General features: G+C 43.4%; 1 protein-coding gene across 1 annotated transcript; it reads right to left on the bottom strand.

Annotated features, from left to right (window-relative positions):
* Nucleotides 1–491: 491 nt before the first annotated feature.
* On the bottom strand, nt 492–11,843 carry stx10 (syntaxin 10). Its single transcript, XM_076291327.1, has 8 exons — nt 11,764–11,843; nt 10,164–10,333; nt 9,118–9,212; nt 5,969–6,031; nt 5,628–5,729; nt 5,158–5,264; nt 3,512–3,606; nt 492–3,042 (listed from the first exon to the last, which is right to left on the bottom strand). Exons 1-8 carry the CDS (start codon nt 11,796–11,798, stop codon nt 2,966–2,968), a joined length of 744 nt encoding a protein of 247 aa, XP_076147442.1. The 5' UTR covers nt 11,799–11,843; the 3' UTR covers nt 492–2,965.
* Between the last annotated feature and the right edge of the window lie 55 nt (nt 11,844–11,898).

The raw sequence follows: 11,898 nt of genomic DNA, 5'->3' as shown, positions 1-11,898 counted from the left end.
TTTCATTCTGCTCCATCCATCACAATCATCACATGTGCTGAGTGTGTTTCACTAATTCACGGATTGGGATAAATCCAAATTTCCCTCACGGGATCAAAAGAGTATATATACTTTATACTTATACAACCCCGTTAATCCAACTCATCCGTCATGTGGCTCGCTCAGCTCAGTTCAGCAATAGTTAATTCAGCATGTTCACATATTGAGCAGGCAAAGCACAGAGTTGTAACTAGAACGCTCTGTTGTTCTGTTTCGCTTATTTGATTACTGCAGCAAAGCTTCTGCATCAACCATACAGGCATCTCCACACTGGCCCTTACACACACACACACACGACGGCGTAAAGGTAGCCTACAACCTAGAAAAATTATGATCTTCAGGCAGTGTTAGTCTTGTTGTTCGAGATCTGGCGGAAGTGGTACACCACAAGGTTGTGTTCCCGTGAGTTAGGAACTGAACTCGAGTTGCTCCAGACAAATGAAAAAGACCAATTAAAAGCCATGTTTTTGTTTATTATGACAAGTCCACCCAGTTTCACAACAAATGACAAATGTTCCAAATACAGTCTTTACATTTACAAAAGGGTATATAGCACAATTTTTGTACAATTCCTCCTTATAATCTCAGTAACATCTTGAAATGGATTGTTAACTAGGGAGGCAGTGGAGCAGAAAAAAAAAACGCTGTTTAGCCGTATGTAGTATCAACGGAAGCAGTAGTAACTGTACCAAACAGTAAATAAAGGCAATTAAATATCTCCTATCAAGAACTCTTTAAAAATCCAAGCAGTTTTCCTATAAGTAGTGCATGCTGCCGACAGTTCTCCACCAGCAAGCCAAATACAGTTTAGCAGTTGAAAAGGCTCTTACATTTGTGGAACTCATTTTATGAATACACCATGCTCTGTGACTGAAGGACAAATCCATGGGTAGGCTGGATCAAGGTACAAGTTCATTAACTGAGTTTCAATTGCTGGATTGTACCTTGTGCCCTTGAAAACTCCAGCACTACCATGGTGATGAAAGATGCCTGGCGTGGGACAGAAGGGGTACAGAACAGGCTAGGTAGACACGAATGCCCACTGTAGGTGAGCAAATGAACAAAAGCAGAAAAAAAAAAACACACAATCACACAGAGGCATTTTGTCACAGCCTACTGAGTACATTCTCTTCTGATGGACTGGCAGGCTAACAGTATGATATGATAAACACAGACCACTGGCACAGGGTGTTGGTGACATGAAGGAGACATCATATCTTGGCCACGTGAACACAGACTTCCTGTTTCTTTAGCGACTATCCACAGGCAGTGGAGCTTATTGTTGTACACATAGGAATTTCCTGTCAGGAGTTCTGTAAGGACTGGGCAAGTCCAGGCATGACATAGTGGCCTTCTGCTTAGATTAAAAAAATATGTCAATTATAAAGTCAATGGGGGTGATAACCTGTTCCTAAAATAAACATAAAAAAAAAAAAAACACACACACGTAACATGGCACCATCACCCTTCTCCCCCTCAGTGGCCACTCTGGGCCCAGGGATCAGAGGAACACAGAGGGCTTCTTCTTACTGTATAGTCTTGCTGTATATTCGATTAACAGGCACCTTCTCTGGCATCACTGTTATGATGCATTTTTGTTTGTTTGATTTTTAGTTGTTTGTTTTTTAGTAGTGGGGCTCTTAGAGGCAAAAACTAAATAGCCAGGCCAGCTGTGACACACTGACACACACACACACTGACACACACACACTGACACACACACACACACACACATCAGAAATGTGTTCAAGAAATCATTGATGTTAGTAAATATTACGCGTATATAAAAGTCTGCACTCCCGCTGTTAGAAATTGAGCAATTCAAATCAATGAAAATATAACACAATGTTTATACAGTATGAAATAATTTGGCAAGGAGTCATATTTCAGGGGTTATCAAACAGGGGCATAATATGTTAAGGCATGGTCTGACCAACAATGACACAAATGGGTCTGAATAAAAGGGCCAGGAAACGTGGATAGAAGATGTTTCTTAATACTATGTCCTACCATGCTACTCCACGCAGGATAGCTTGGCATTGATGAAATGTGCTTTAACTCTCAAGCTGTCCCTTACCTGGCAATGCTCAATCAGAGCTGCACAAAACCGTACCTGAGGTGAAGGCCTTTTAAAAAAAAAAAAAAAACAACAAACAAACAATTGCATTACCATTCTTCTCTCAAAGAAGCAAGTTGTTTCAACAACACAAAATTCTCCATGATGGGGCATGGGGTCAGTTTAAGTTTACACCAGAAATAAACACTAGAGGGAGCCGGCAGCCAATTGTGCTTGTGTTGCCAGGCCATCGAGCAGCCTCAGAGTACAGACAGCAGGCACTATAAGCACAAACTATGCAGAGGACAGGAAGGACACAAAGCCCACGGCATTCTTCAGCTCCGTGATACAATCCATGGAGTAAAGTGTTTCAGATTTGTGCATGTCTTACTTGGTGCACTGCTAACAGGAGACATATCTTTAAGGCAACACTGAATCCCAGTACCGCTTTCTGTGTGGCAGGTACCAGTCTTTAAAATACACGTTATTTTAGGCCTGGATTTTTAAAAATAAGGACATTTAAGGACAATAACCTAGTGAATCTATTCAAGTCCAGCTGTTGCTCACTCTTGAGGAATCCGTCACAAGCCATGTTCAAGAGTTATTCCAGAACCAGAGAAAGGGAGGGAGGCAGGAAGTTAAGGAAAAATATATATAACACACCCCTCTCTCTCTCTCTCTCTCCATCTCTCTCTCCCTCCTCTGTTCTGGAGGTTCAGACAGAGGAGGAAAAGCGTGAAAAGAGGAGAAAGGGTTCTTGAAGGTTCTTCTCTCACTCTTCCTCACTCCTCATCCTCTCCGCTGTCCTCGGGGTCATGGGCAGGAAATGGCTGATGTGGCCGAGACAACATTCGAGACGAGCGCCAGCTCTCATAGAGCGAATAAGAGGATGAGCACCACCAGGATGATGGTGACGAGGGCGCCGATGGCACACCACTGCCGCCGACCTGAAAGACAGGACGCGCCACATCTGGTCAAACACCTGGTCAAACCCCGGAGTCTCTGGTCCCAAAACACTGTGTGTGTGTGTGTGTGAGTGTGTGAACTGTGGCAGTGTTTACTAAACTGCAATCAGTCTAGAGGATTTAATGGTACCCAGATCAAAGATTTAAAACTAAAATTGATGGTTAAGTTCTCTAACACTCACTTCATCAGAATACAGTAAACAGGACTTACTAAAAAAAAAAAAAAAATACTTTCAAGGATGTTTATTGGCAACAGATCACCCACATTTTATACTGTAAACATGCAATCCAGTGAAAGCATTGAAAACAGTGAAATCATCACAAATGAGGGCTTCCTGTTTGTGCATGTGAGCATGTGTATGTGTGTGCGTGAGTGTGTGTGTGTGTGTGTGTGTGTGTGTGTGTGTTGTGGGTGGCAGCGGGGCATACGAGTTAAGCAACACAAACTTACTACTGGTCATGTGAGACACCTTCTCCATTTTCTTCAACACCGAGTCCATCCTCGAACCTGTCTGGTCCATCTCCTCACTGAACTCTCCTAACATACTGCAGGAGTGCACCGAGAGAGAGAGAGAATAAGAAGGGATGAAAAGATAAAGTGTGAAAATTATAAAGTGTGAATGAGAGATTGTGTACCACATCCTCTTGACTTGAGCCTGAACATTCAAGCGACAGCAGTGAGCCACAAGACACCCGACACCATCAGTGCCATTACACCATTAATTACACCATTACAGTGTGGGTTTCCTGCACTGCCACTAGCGTTTTAAAACAGGGTGGTTGAAATGTTGAAATGCTAAAACAGAGCCAGCGCTATCACCTCCCTGGGCTCAGGAAACACAGTAGGTCATCTTTTTCAAAACACACGCATAAACGTCTAAAAAATAATACAAACAGACAATGATAACACATAACATTGAGATGTTCGCCAGATATTCATCCCACTGTTTAAATATCGTCCCCACACATGATTGTCTTTATATGTTGCCTTCACAAACTAGCTAGAGGACATCAAATAACAGCAAAGCTAATCAGGGTTCCCTAGCAAGCTAACCACTGTGTTTTGGTAATAATATATTCATCATGATGCGAAGGGTGTTCCTACTACGTTTGCCTGAGTACCTAAATAAGGGACAACATAATTACCTGTACAAGTACCAAAATGCCTAAATATGGCACAGTATAATTATCTGATTCAGGCCTTTGTTTATTTCTCGAGGTCAGAAGCAGCTCTGTTTGCAGTAACACAGCATTCTCTCCCGGTCAGGGTGAGGCTAGCCATAATACCAAGACTACTGAGTCACTGGAGCAGTCACAACGCATTGTTGAACTCAGTGGCGGCGGACAATCAGTGAAACTGGTCTGAAAATCATCAAGAGTCTTTAGAAGAAAAAACAAACGCAGTAGATTCTCTCGTGGAGCCACGCGACATGTCTCAACTTGGCTCCCTCTGAAGGAGCGCCCTACTTGAGACGTAGCCAACTGTCTGCCTATCCCGGCGTCCCCGACTGACCTCTGCAGATCCCATGACTCAACGTTAGGGTTATGTTGTTAGTCACAAAGTATTCCATGTAACCACAGATGAGCAGGACAGCACGTGATGGCATGTCCAAACATGCTGGCCTGTCTCAGCATAGCAGAACACAACATGACAAAGTGCCCCTTCATTCCTCCCACCCCGAAATGGCTCTTATCTTGTCTATTCTCCCTTTCAAAAGATGTTTAATGACAAGTGCTTGTATCATCTAGAGCGTGACCTAAACTGTTATTGAAAACGGAGAGGTCTCCACACATCGCTTTAGCTGGCGTGCCCTGTTGAATTCCCTTGGGAAAGGGCTCTTATGGGTGTAACAGGAATTAGTTAGTTCCTCTAAGACCTGCAGAGACATGTCCCCGTTGAGATATACATAGCCAGACTGAGCAAGCGATGTGAAGTGTGCTTTTGACATCATAATTGTTTTCTTTAGGGAAAACATTTTGTGTGTACTGTACAGCCCAAGTGTATGTAGCATATTCAGCTGAACATAAGCTGAAATCAGTGCTGAGGGGGGGTGGTGGTGGTGGTGGGGGGGGGGGGGGGGGTTGTGAAAAACTCACACAGCCTGATCATCCAACTCATCTCCGATGCGTCCCGACATGTCCTTCAGCACACGGATGCTGCCTGTCACCAGCTCCAAATGCTCGTCCTGATCCTGCATTATCAACTGGGGGAGGGGGTGGGTGGGGGGTGTTCACCTAGGGTTAGGCTTACCAAAAGTATTCACAAAATAGTATTCAACAATACAGTCTTAACAAAATAATAATAAAATAGCGTCTTCAGTCGCGCACTGTATAGTTCATGAAGCCAGACAGAGGGCTGAGTCACCAGTGCTGCAACCACTAATACTTTCCAACCTTAACCATGGTGTCTGTAGGTTTGTACAATCTGTATGTGGATATTACACACTGTAAGGTGTGTGTGTGTGTGTGTGTGTAAGAAAGAGAGAGCATTATTTTATGTCCACAAGTACACAATAGTGGTGAATGATTTAGCGTGAGACTGACTGGACACGGTTTGAGTGGTTCACCTGCTGCTGCTCCTGCTGCTCCTGGATGTAGCGGGAGTTGGCCGACACCAGGTGCGGCTCCAGACTAGTGTAGCGCTCCTGAGACGGGGCCGCCATCAGCGCCTAGGGGACGCAGCTATTAACAACATGCCTGTGCATACGCTACACACACGTGCGGGTCTGTGTGTGTCTGTGTGTGAAAGAGAAAGAGTGTATATGTTTGATAAAAAGAGACAGTGTGTGTTTGTGTTTATTAGAGATAGACAGAGAGAGACAGAGAAAGAAAGAAAGAAAGAAAGAAAGAAAGAAAGAAAGAAAGAAAGAAAGAAAGAGAGAGAGAGATTGTACATGTGAATACTGACCTCTCTGTTCTTCTTCTCTGCTTGTGCCACAGCCGAGGGGCTGGAGAGCTGCTCCTTCATCTCCTGAAAACACACAAACAAACCAGTATGACATACAACACTAAACAACAACAGCAACAACACACTGCTGTAGCTTCAATCACCGTGGCTTGCTTTGGCCTGAGACATCTGCATTCAAGGTCAGAAACCAAGTCAATGAGATAAACAGTATATTATTGGGCTTTCCATGGAATGTAAAGCTGTGAGGAGTTTTGGTGCAGAACAGCGAGATAACTGAAAGGAATGCAAAACCTTTGACACCGATCTGGACACAGATCTCTGATGGCCCTTATCAAAGCTTGCCTACATGACAAGTCCAGCCTTTTGGTGATTCCATTGGCCATGTTGTGCTGTGAAAACATTTATTTTATTTCCCAGGTGTGTTCCACCTGGAGCATAGAACTATACAACATATATCCGTCCTCCAAACTACCATAGAACTATACAACACATATCCATCCTCCAAACTACCATAGAACTATTACAACACATATCCGTCCTCCAAACTACCATATTAAGATGAGTTTGAACTTGCACTAAAATTAGATGATGAATTTGAAAATAATGTGAATTTAAAGAATGGTACCTGCAAGGAAAGATGTACTGGGGGTAGGGATACTGCCTTAAAGAACCAAACCAAAACTAGATGATGGATTTCAATTTGAACCAAGACTAGTTTTTTGATAAAAAAAAAAAAAAAACAAGCACCGGAACTGACACAGGACAGGAAAGCTTGAGGTTGAGCTCAATGGTGACAATGGTCTCAGTAAGTGGGTCAGGGCGGTAGTCTTGCATAAACAACCGCCTCAGAGCAGCGATGAACGAGTCAACAGTGGCTTTCTGAAACTTACTGGTTTGCGAATGACGCCTCTAATTTCACATGACATCTTCAGGGCTATTGCAAGGGGTATTTCTGGGCCTGTACTTATGGGAACCTTTTGAAACCGTTATTTTTAAATATCTATTTTCAAATCTTAAATGGCCTGGCCCACACTTGAATGCAGGCACAGTGCCTGAGAAATTTAAAGGGGGATGTTCTGTGTTCTAAGTTTTTAGTTTAAAATATTTCAAAATGACTGATAAATAGCTACAGAATATGACAAAATCACTGTTTTGATGTAATGTCCAAAAAATCCATGCTCTGTGTTGCCATCAAGAATTCTACATATAGCCCCTTTAAGCTCTGCATTTTTCCATTGGGGGAGTTCCTGGGCATAAAAAAAAAAAAGGTTTGGTTCCTGTTGGTTGTCAGTTGAGGCCATGGGTCGGTAGGGAATTTTTATTTTTTTTTCTTCCCCCAGTGGCAGTAAGGGATAGGTAGAAAGTCAGTCCCTCCAGGATTTCACGAGGTTTTTTGAGACTGTTTCGACCTAAAATGCCTGGATGGAAGTTGCGGTGTTTTTAGCTGTTTCTTGTGGAGAAATTGCGGGAGGAAGTGAAATTGCAAAAATAGTTGCGATTTTTTTTTTTTTTAATTTAGGGCAATTAGGGTTAGTAAGACCAAAATCACACTGATAATCTTGATGCTTAATCAAAAAGGATAATCAAAGGTAAACAGTAAGGATTACAAAAAAATCAAAGTAGGCCTACTTTATTTGTGAAAATGCTTTGACTGAGGTAATTCACAAAGCAGTATAACCTTTTGTAGACGTGTCCAAAAAAGACAGTCACCTAAAGAGATGGCATCATTGCGGTTTGTTGGGCAGCCGTGGCCAACAACCAGAGTGGTTAGCACTCTGGACTTGTAACCGTCGGGTTGCCGGTTCGAGCCCCGACCAGTGGGCCGCGGCTGAAGTGCCCTTGAGCAAGGCACCTAACCCCTCATTGCTCCCCGAGCGCCGCCGATGTAGCAGGCAGCTCACTACGCCGGGATTAGTGTGTGCTTCACCTCACTGTGTGTTCACTGTGTGCTGTTTGTGTTTCACTAATTCACCGATTGGGTTAAATGTAGAGACCAAATTTCCCTCACGGGATCAAAAAAAGTACTTATACTTATGTCATATGTTTCAATACATTCATATATTTTGTAATTCATATTAATTTCATATCTTTTTAATAGGCTAATTCATAGTCTGTGGCCTGCATAATTACTAATAACCAAGTAAGTATCTAGTAATTTCATATTGATGTAAACTATTTGACTACACTTCTGTTTAATGTCATTACATTGGTGGTGTACGTCTAATTGACTGCCTGCCCCTTTAAGGACGTGATAGCCTAATTACATTTCTGAGTGGATTGGAAGGCTTGCATCTCACTGTGTTCGGCTACTTTTTGCATAGTGCATTACGATATGTGGATGCAATTGGGAATGTCTTCTATGTCATTAGTTAAAATAAATGTAAAAAAACCAACTCGAATGAAATCATTCTTGGATCATAGAAGAGGTACTGTAAATGTCTTGCAATTTTATTAATTTCTATGATTTTGGTAGCACTACTCAAACTAAGCCCACAAGCTAGCAAACATGACATAAGCTAAAAGGACATATCCAGGTAAACGTTTGCCAATGGGTTGCATAGCCTACTCAAATGTCAGTAAACCAAGTAGGCCTTAATTAACTTACTTTCATAGCCTAGGTAGGTTAGCAACACCAGGTTGAGAGATGCAAGTAAGCAGATCATTAACGTTAGCCTTCTATTTATTGTCATCAAAACTGCAGAGGAACGAACACGTTAGGGCAGTCTTTGGTGTCATATGCAGAAGGTGCAGAAGTAAGTGTGCCATCTGGCTCAATATTCTGCGCGAGGGACTGTTGTGGTAGGTGAAATAGTTGCGGTGTTTGGACAAAATTGCGAGTGCCTTGATAAGTGACGAAAGCAATCGTCTTTGTGAACAGCTGTGCATAGGCTACTTTGTAAAAGAGAGAATACGCTCATCCCTATACATAACGCAAGGGGTAATTAATGTAATTATAGTTCGCCTTTTATTTGTGGATTTATTTAATGTAGCCTAGACTATTTAGTGTTATTTCTTCCCCAAGCTCATAAAATAAATTTGGGTCGCACATAAATTGACAGGGTCGGTCGGAAACCGGAACCCAATAAAAAAAATGTTTATGCCCTGGTCCCCAGCCAGTGAGTTCTGGTTCCCACCCAAAGGTTCCTCACCTGAACCGACTGCCGGGTTCTCTCCACAAAGTCCCTCCTCTCCTGCAGCTCGTTCTCTCCCAGACGGAACTTTCCGGGGTTGGACTCGACAATGCCTGAGGCAGCGGTCAAGGCTGACAATGTTTTTGTTTGTTTCATGGACGTGTTTTTGCTGTAAACATTCAATGTCAAACTCTCTGCCGCATGTGGCTTTCCCTCGGTAATCCCCCTGTTGGGTCCTAACACTCTGGTTTGAACACTCTATGCGTTCCCAAGTCAATTTTGGCCTTTAAAGGGCAAGACCCATGAGCATTAACAGATAAGAGCATGACACTCTGAAGCTGCCTTCACTTCTACAACAAAGTTTAAGAATCAAGTTAAGTTATTGTTTAACTAAATGATTCACATAGCTTAAGAGGTACCCCTTACCTAGAACAACGAGAGCCTAAATCATGAAACCATTGTGTGATTTTGCATAAAGCAAAGGGTGTTTTTCTAGCAGTCATAACTTCCTCTCCTTCTTTTAACCATACACTAAATATCATCAGCACAACCCTCACTGACAATCGTAAGAACCTGAATGGCCAGGTCATGGCGTGCTACTCTAATCTCTATGTTTTCCTTTCTCTCTCTAAATACTACGCTTCTCTCAAATGTGACCTTCAAAAAAAACAAAACACATCGGACTAATGCTCAGTCCTGCCCCCTCATACAATCACAGACACATATTTTTGCCACAACATACACAGGCACGCACGCACCCATGCACGCACCCAAGCGCGCGCGCACGCACACACAAACACACACACACACACACACTTCCCTCATCCAACTCAACTTGACATTTTTTTAATCCTCTCCCTCACATATTTCTTTTTTTCCAAAGCATTCACATACACACAATCCCACACACTTCAACTCTTTTTAACAGACACATTCTCTCTGACAGACAGACACACACACACACACACACACACACACACACACACACACACACACACACAGACACACACAGACACACAGACACACACACACACACAGTCTTTCTGTCTTGGCTGTGTGGATACTGATGGTCTCGTGCAGGTCCTCCAGGTCCCAGTCGATGGCTCGCAGGCAGTTGCGCAGCTCGTTGGTGCTCCAGTCCAGCTCATCCCTGCTGACCGGGGTGCCCTCCTGCAGCAGCTCCTCCCAGCGCTCAAACAGGCCCCTCGCCCGCGACAGGGCCTTCTGCACCTCCCTGAGCGCGCACACACACAGACAGACAGGTCACACACATACACACACACACACACACACACACACACACACACACACACACACACACACAGACAGGTCACACGCACGCACGCGCGCACACACACACAGACAGACAGGTCACACACATACACACACACACACACACACACACACACACACACACACACACACACACACACACACACACACAGACAGGTCACACGCACGCACGCGCGCACACACACACAGACAGACAGGTCACACACATACACACACACACACACACGCACGCACACACACACACACACACGCACGCACACACACACACACACACAGACAGGTCACACGCACGCACGCACAGACAGACAGACAGACAGACAGACAGACAGACAGACAGACAGGTCACACACATATACACGTTCAGGTTATGCACAAAGGTGCATGTGCACACACAGGTCATTCTATTGATCAATATGGCTATATTAGACATAGAAGTGTACTTCACTACTAAAGTTACATGGTCTCATTTCAAAACATTCTCATTTTAATGCATCCACTTGTCAAAAAGCTACAGACACTGCTTATACTATTTAAGTAATATGTAGCATATGTTGAATGATGCTATGCATTTGCTTAAACTAAATATGTAGTTATAGGTTAATAGCGTGCAAAAATTCAACGTTATTCTCCACAGCTTAAATGTTTGTTACACAATTTCTACTAACTGTAAACAACTCCTAGCGTTAGCCAGCAAGACAGTGAAAGTGAAGCAACGTGTTAAAATGTGACAAATGCATCAACCAATTGTGTCAAGAGTTTCCAGTGATTTCAAGCAACACTGCAAACTCAGCTAATGATAAACGCAAAACTACAGCTTAATCGGCACCCAAGAGTGCACTTCAAGAAATCCAAGGTCGTGGGCAGTTCTAGGGAAATGGATGGATTTCGCTGTAGTATCACCCAAACACGACCCAAACACCGCCACGCAGTCTCTGTGTACTTCACACTCCTGTGCTATATCACAGCAGTCTGTTATCAGCTCTAGGGGCGCAGCTGCTGTGATACAACTAAAAAGCTAACTTCCCAAGACATTCCATTGAGTCTCAAAAGACAATAACTCGGCCAAATGGAGTTCAAACTTGCAAATATACTCTCTTTACACCATACAATGGACTATTTGGCCTGTTAAATTACTGAAATTGCATAGACTACAGCAAGATAAGGGGTAACGTTAATCAGCAAGACTACCCAGAATAGCTTTAGCTTTGTATGCTAACAAGCTAATGTTAATGTTACCTGACAGAGCACGCGAAACGGCGTCGACGCTAAATGCCCGATGAACATGTATCCAGTTGACAGACATGCAGCTGTCATTGAATCAAAATAAATATATTTCTTTGTCATTCCGCGGGAGGTACTGTATCTGCTCACCCTTTCACCACGAAGAACGGGTCCTCCATCGACATGTTGCCTCTTTCCTGACAGGAACTGTAACAGTTGCTGTGCCTGCCCACCGCCAGCCCACTGCGTGCATGCGTAACTCTAGGTCATCAATCACGTGACAAG

Source organism: Alosa pseudoharengus, unplaced genomic scaffold, assembly GCF_046254945.1.
Source record: "Alosa pseudoharengus isolate Yale_2024_CS ecotype anadromous, Long Island Sound unplaced genomic scaffold, YU_APseudo_1.1 YU_APseudo_1.1_scf_1, whole genome shotgun sequence".
Taxonomy (NCBI): Eukaryota; Metazoa; Chordata; class Actinopteri; order Clupeiformes; family Clupeidae; genus Alosa; species Alosa pseudoharengus.
This window is presented reverse-complemented; position numbering and strand designations above follow the sequence as displayed.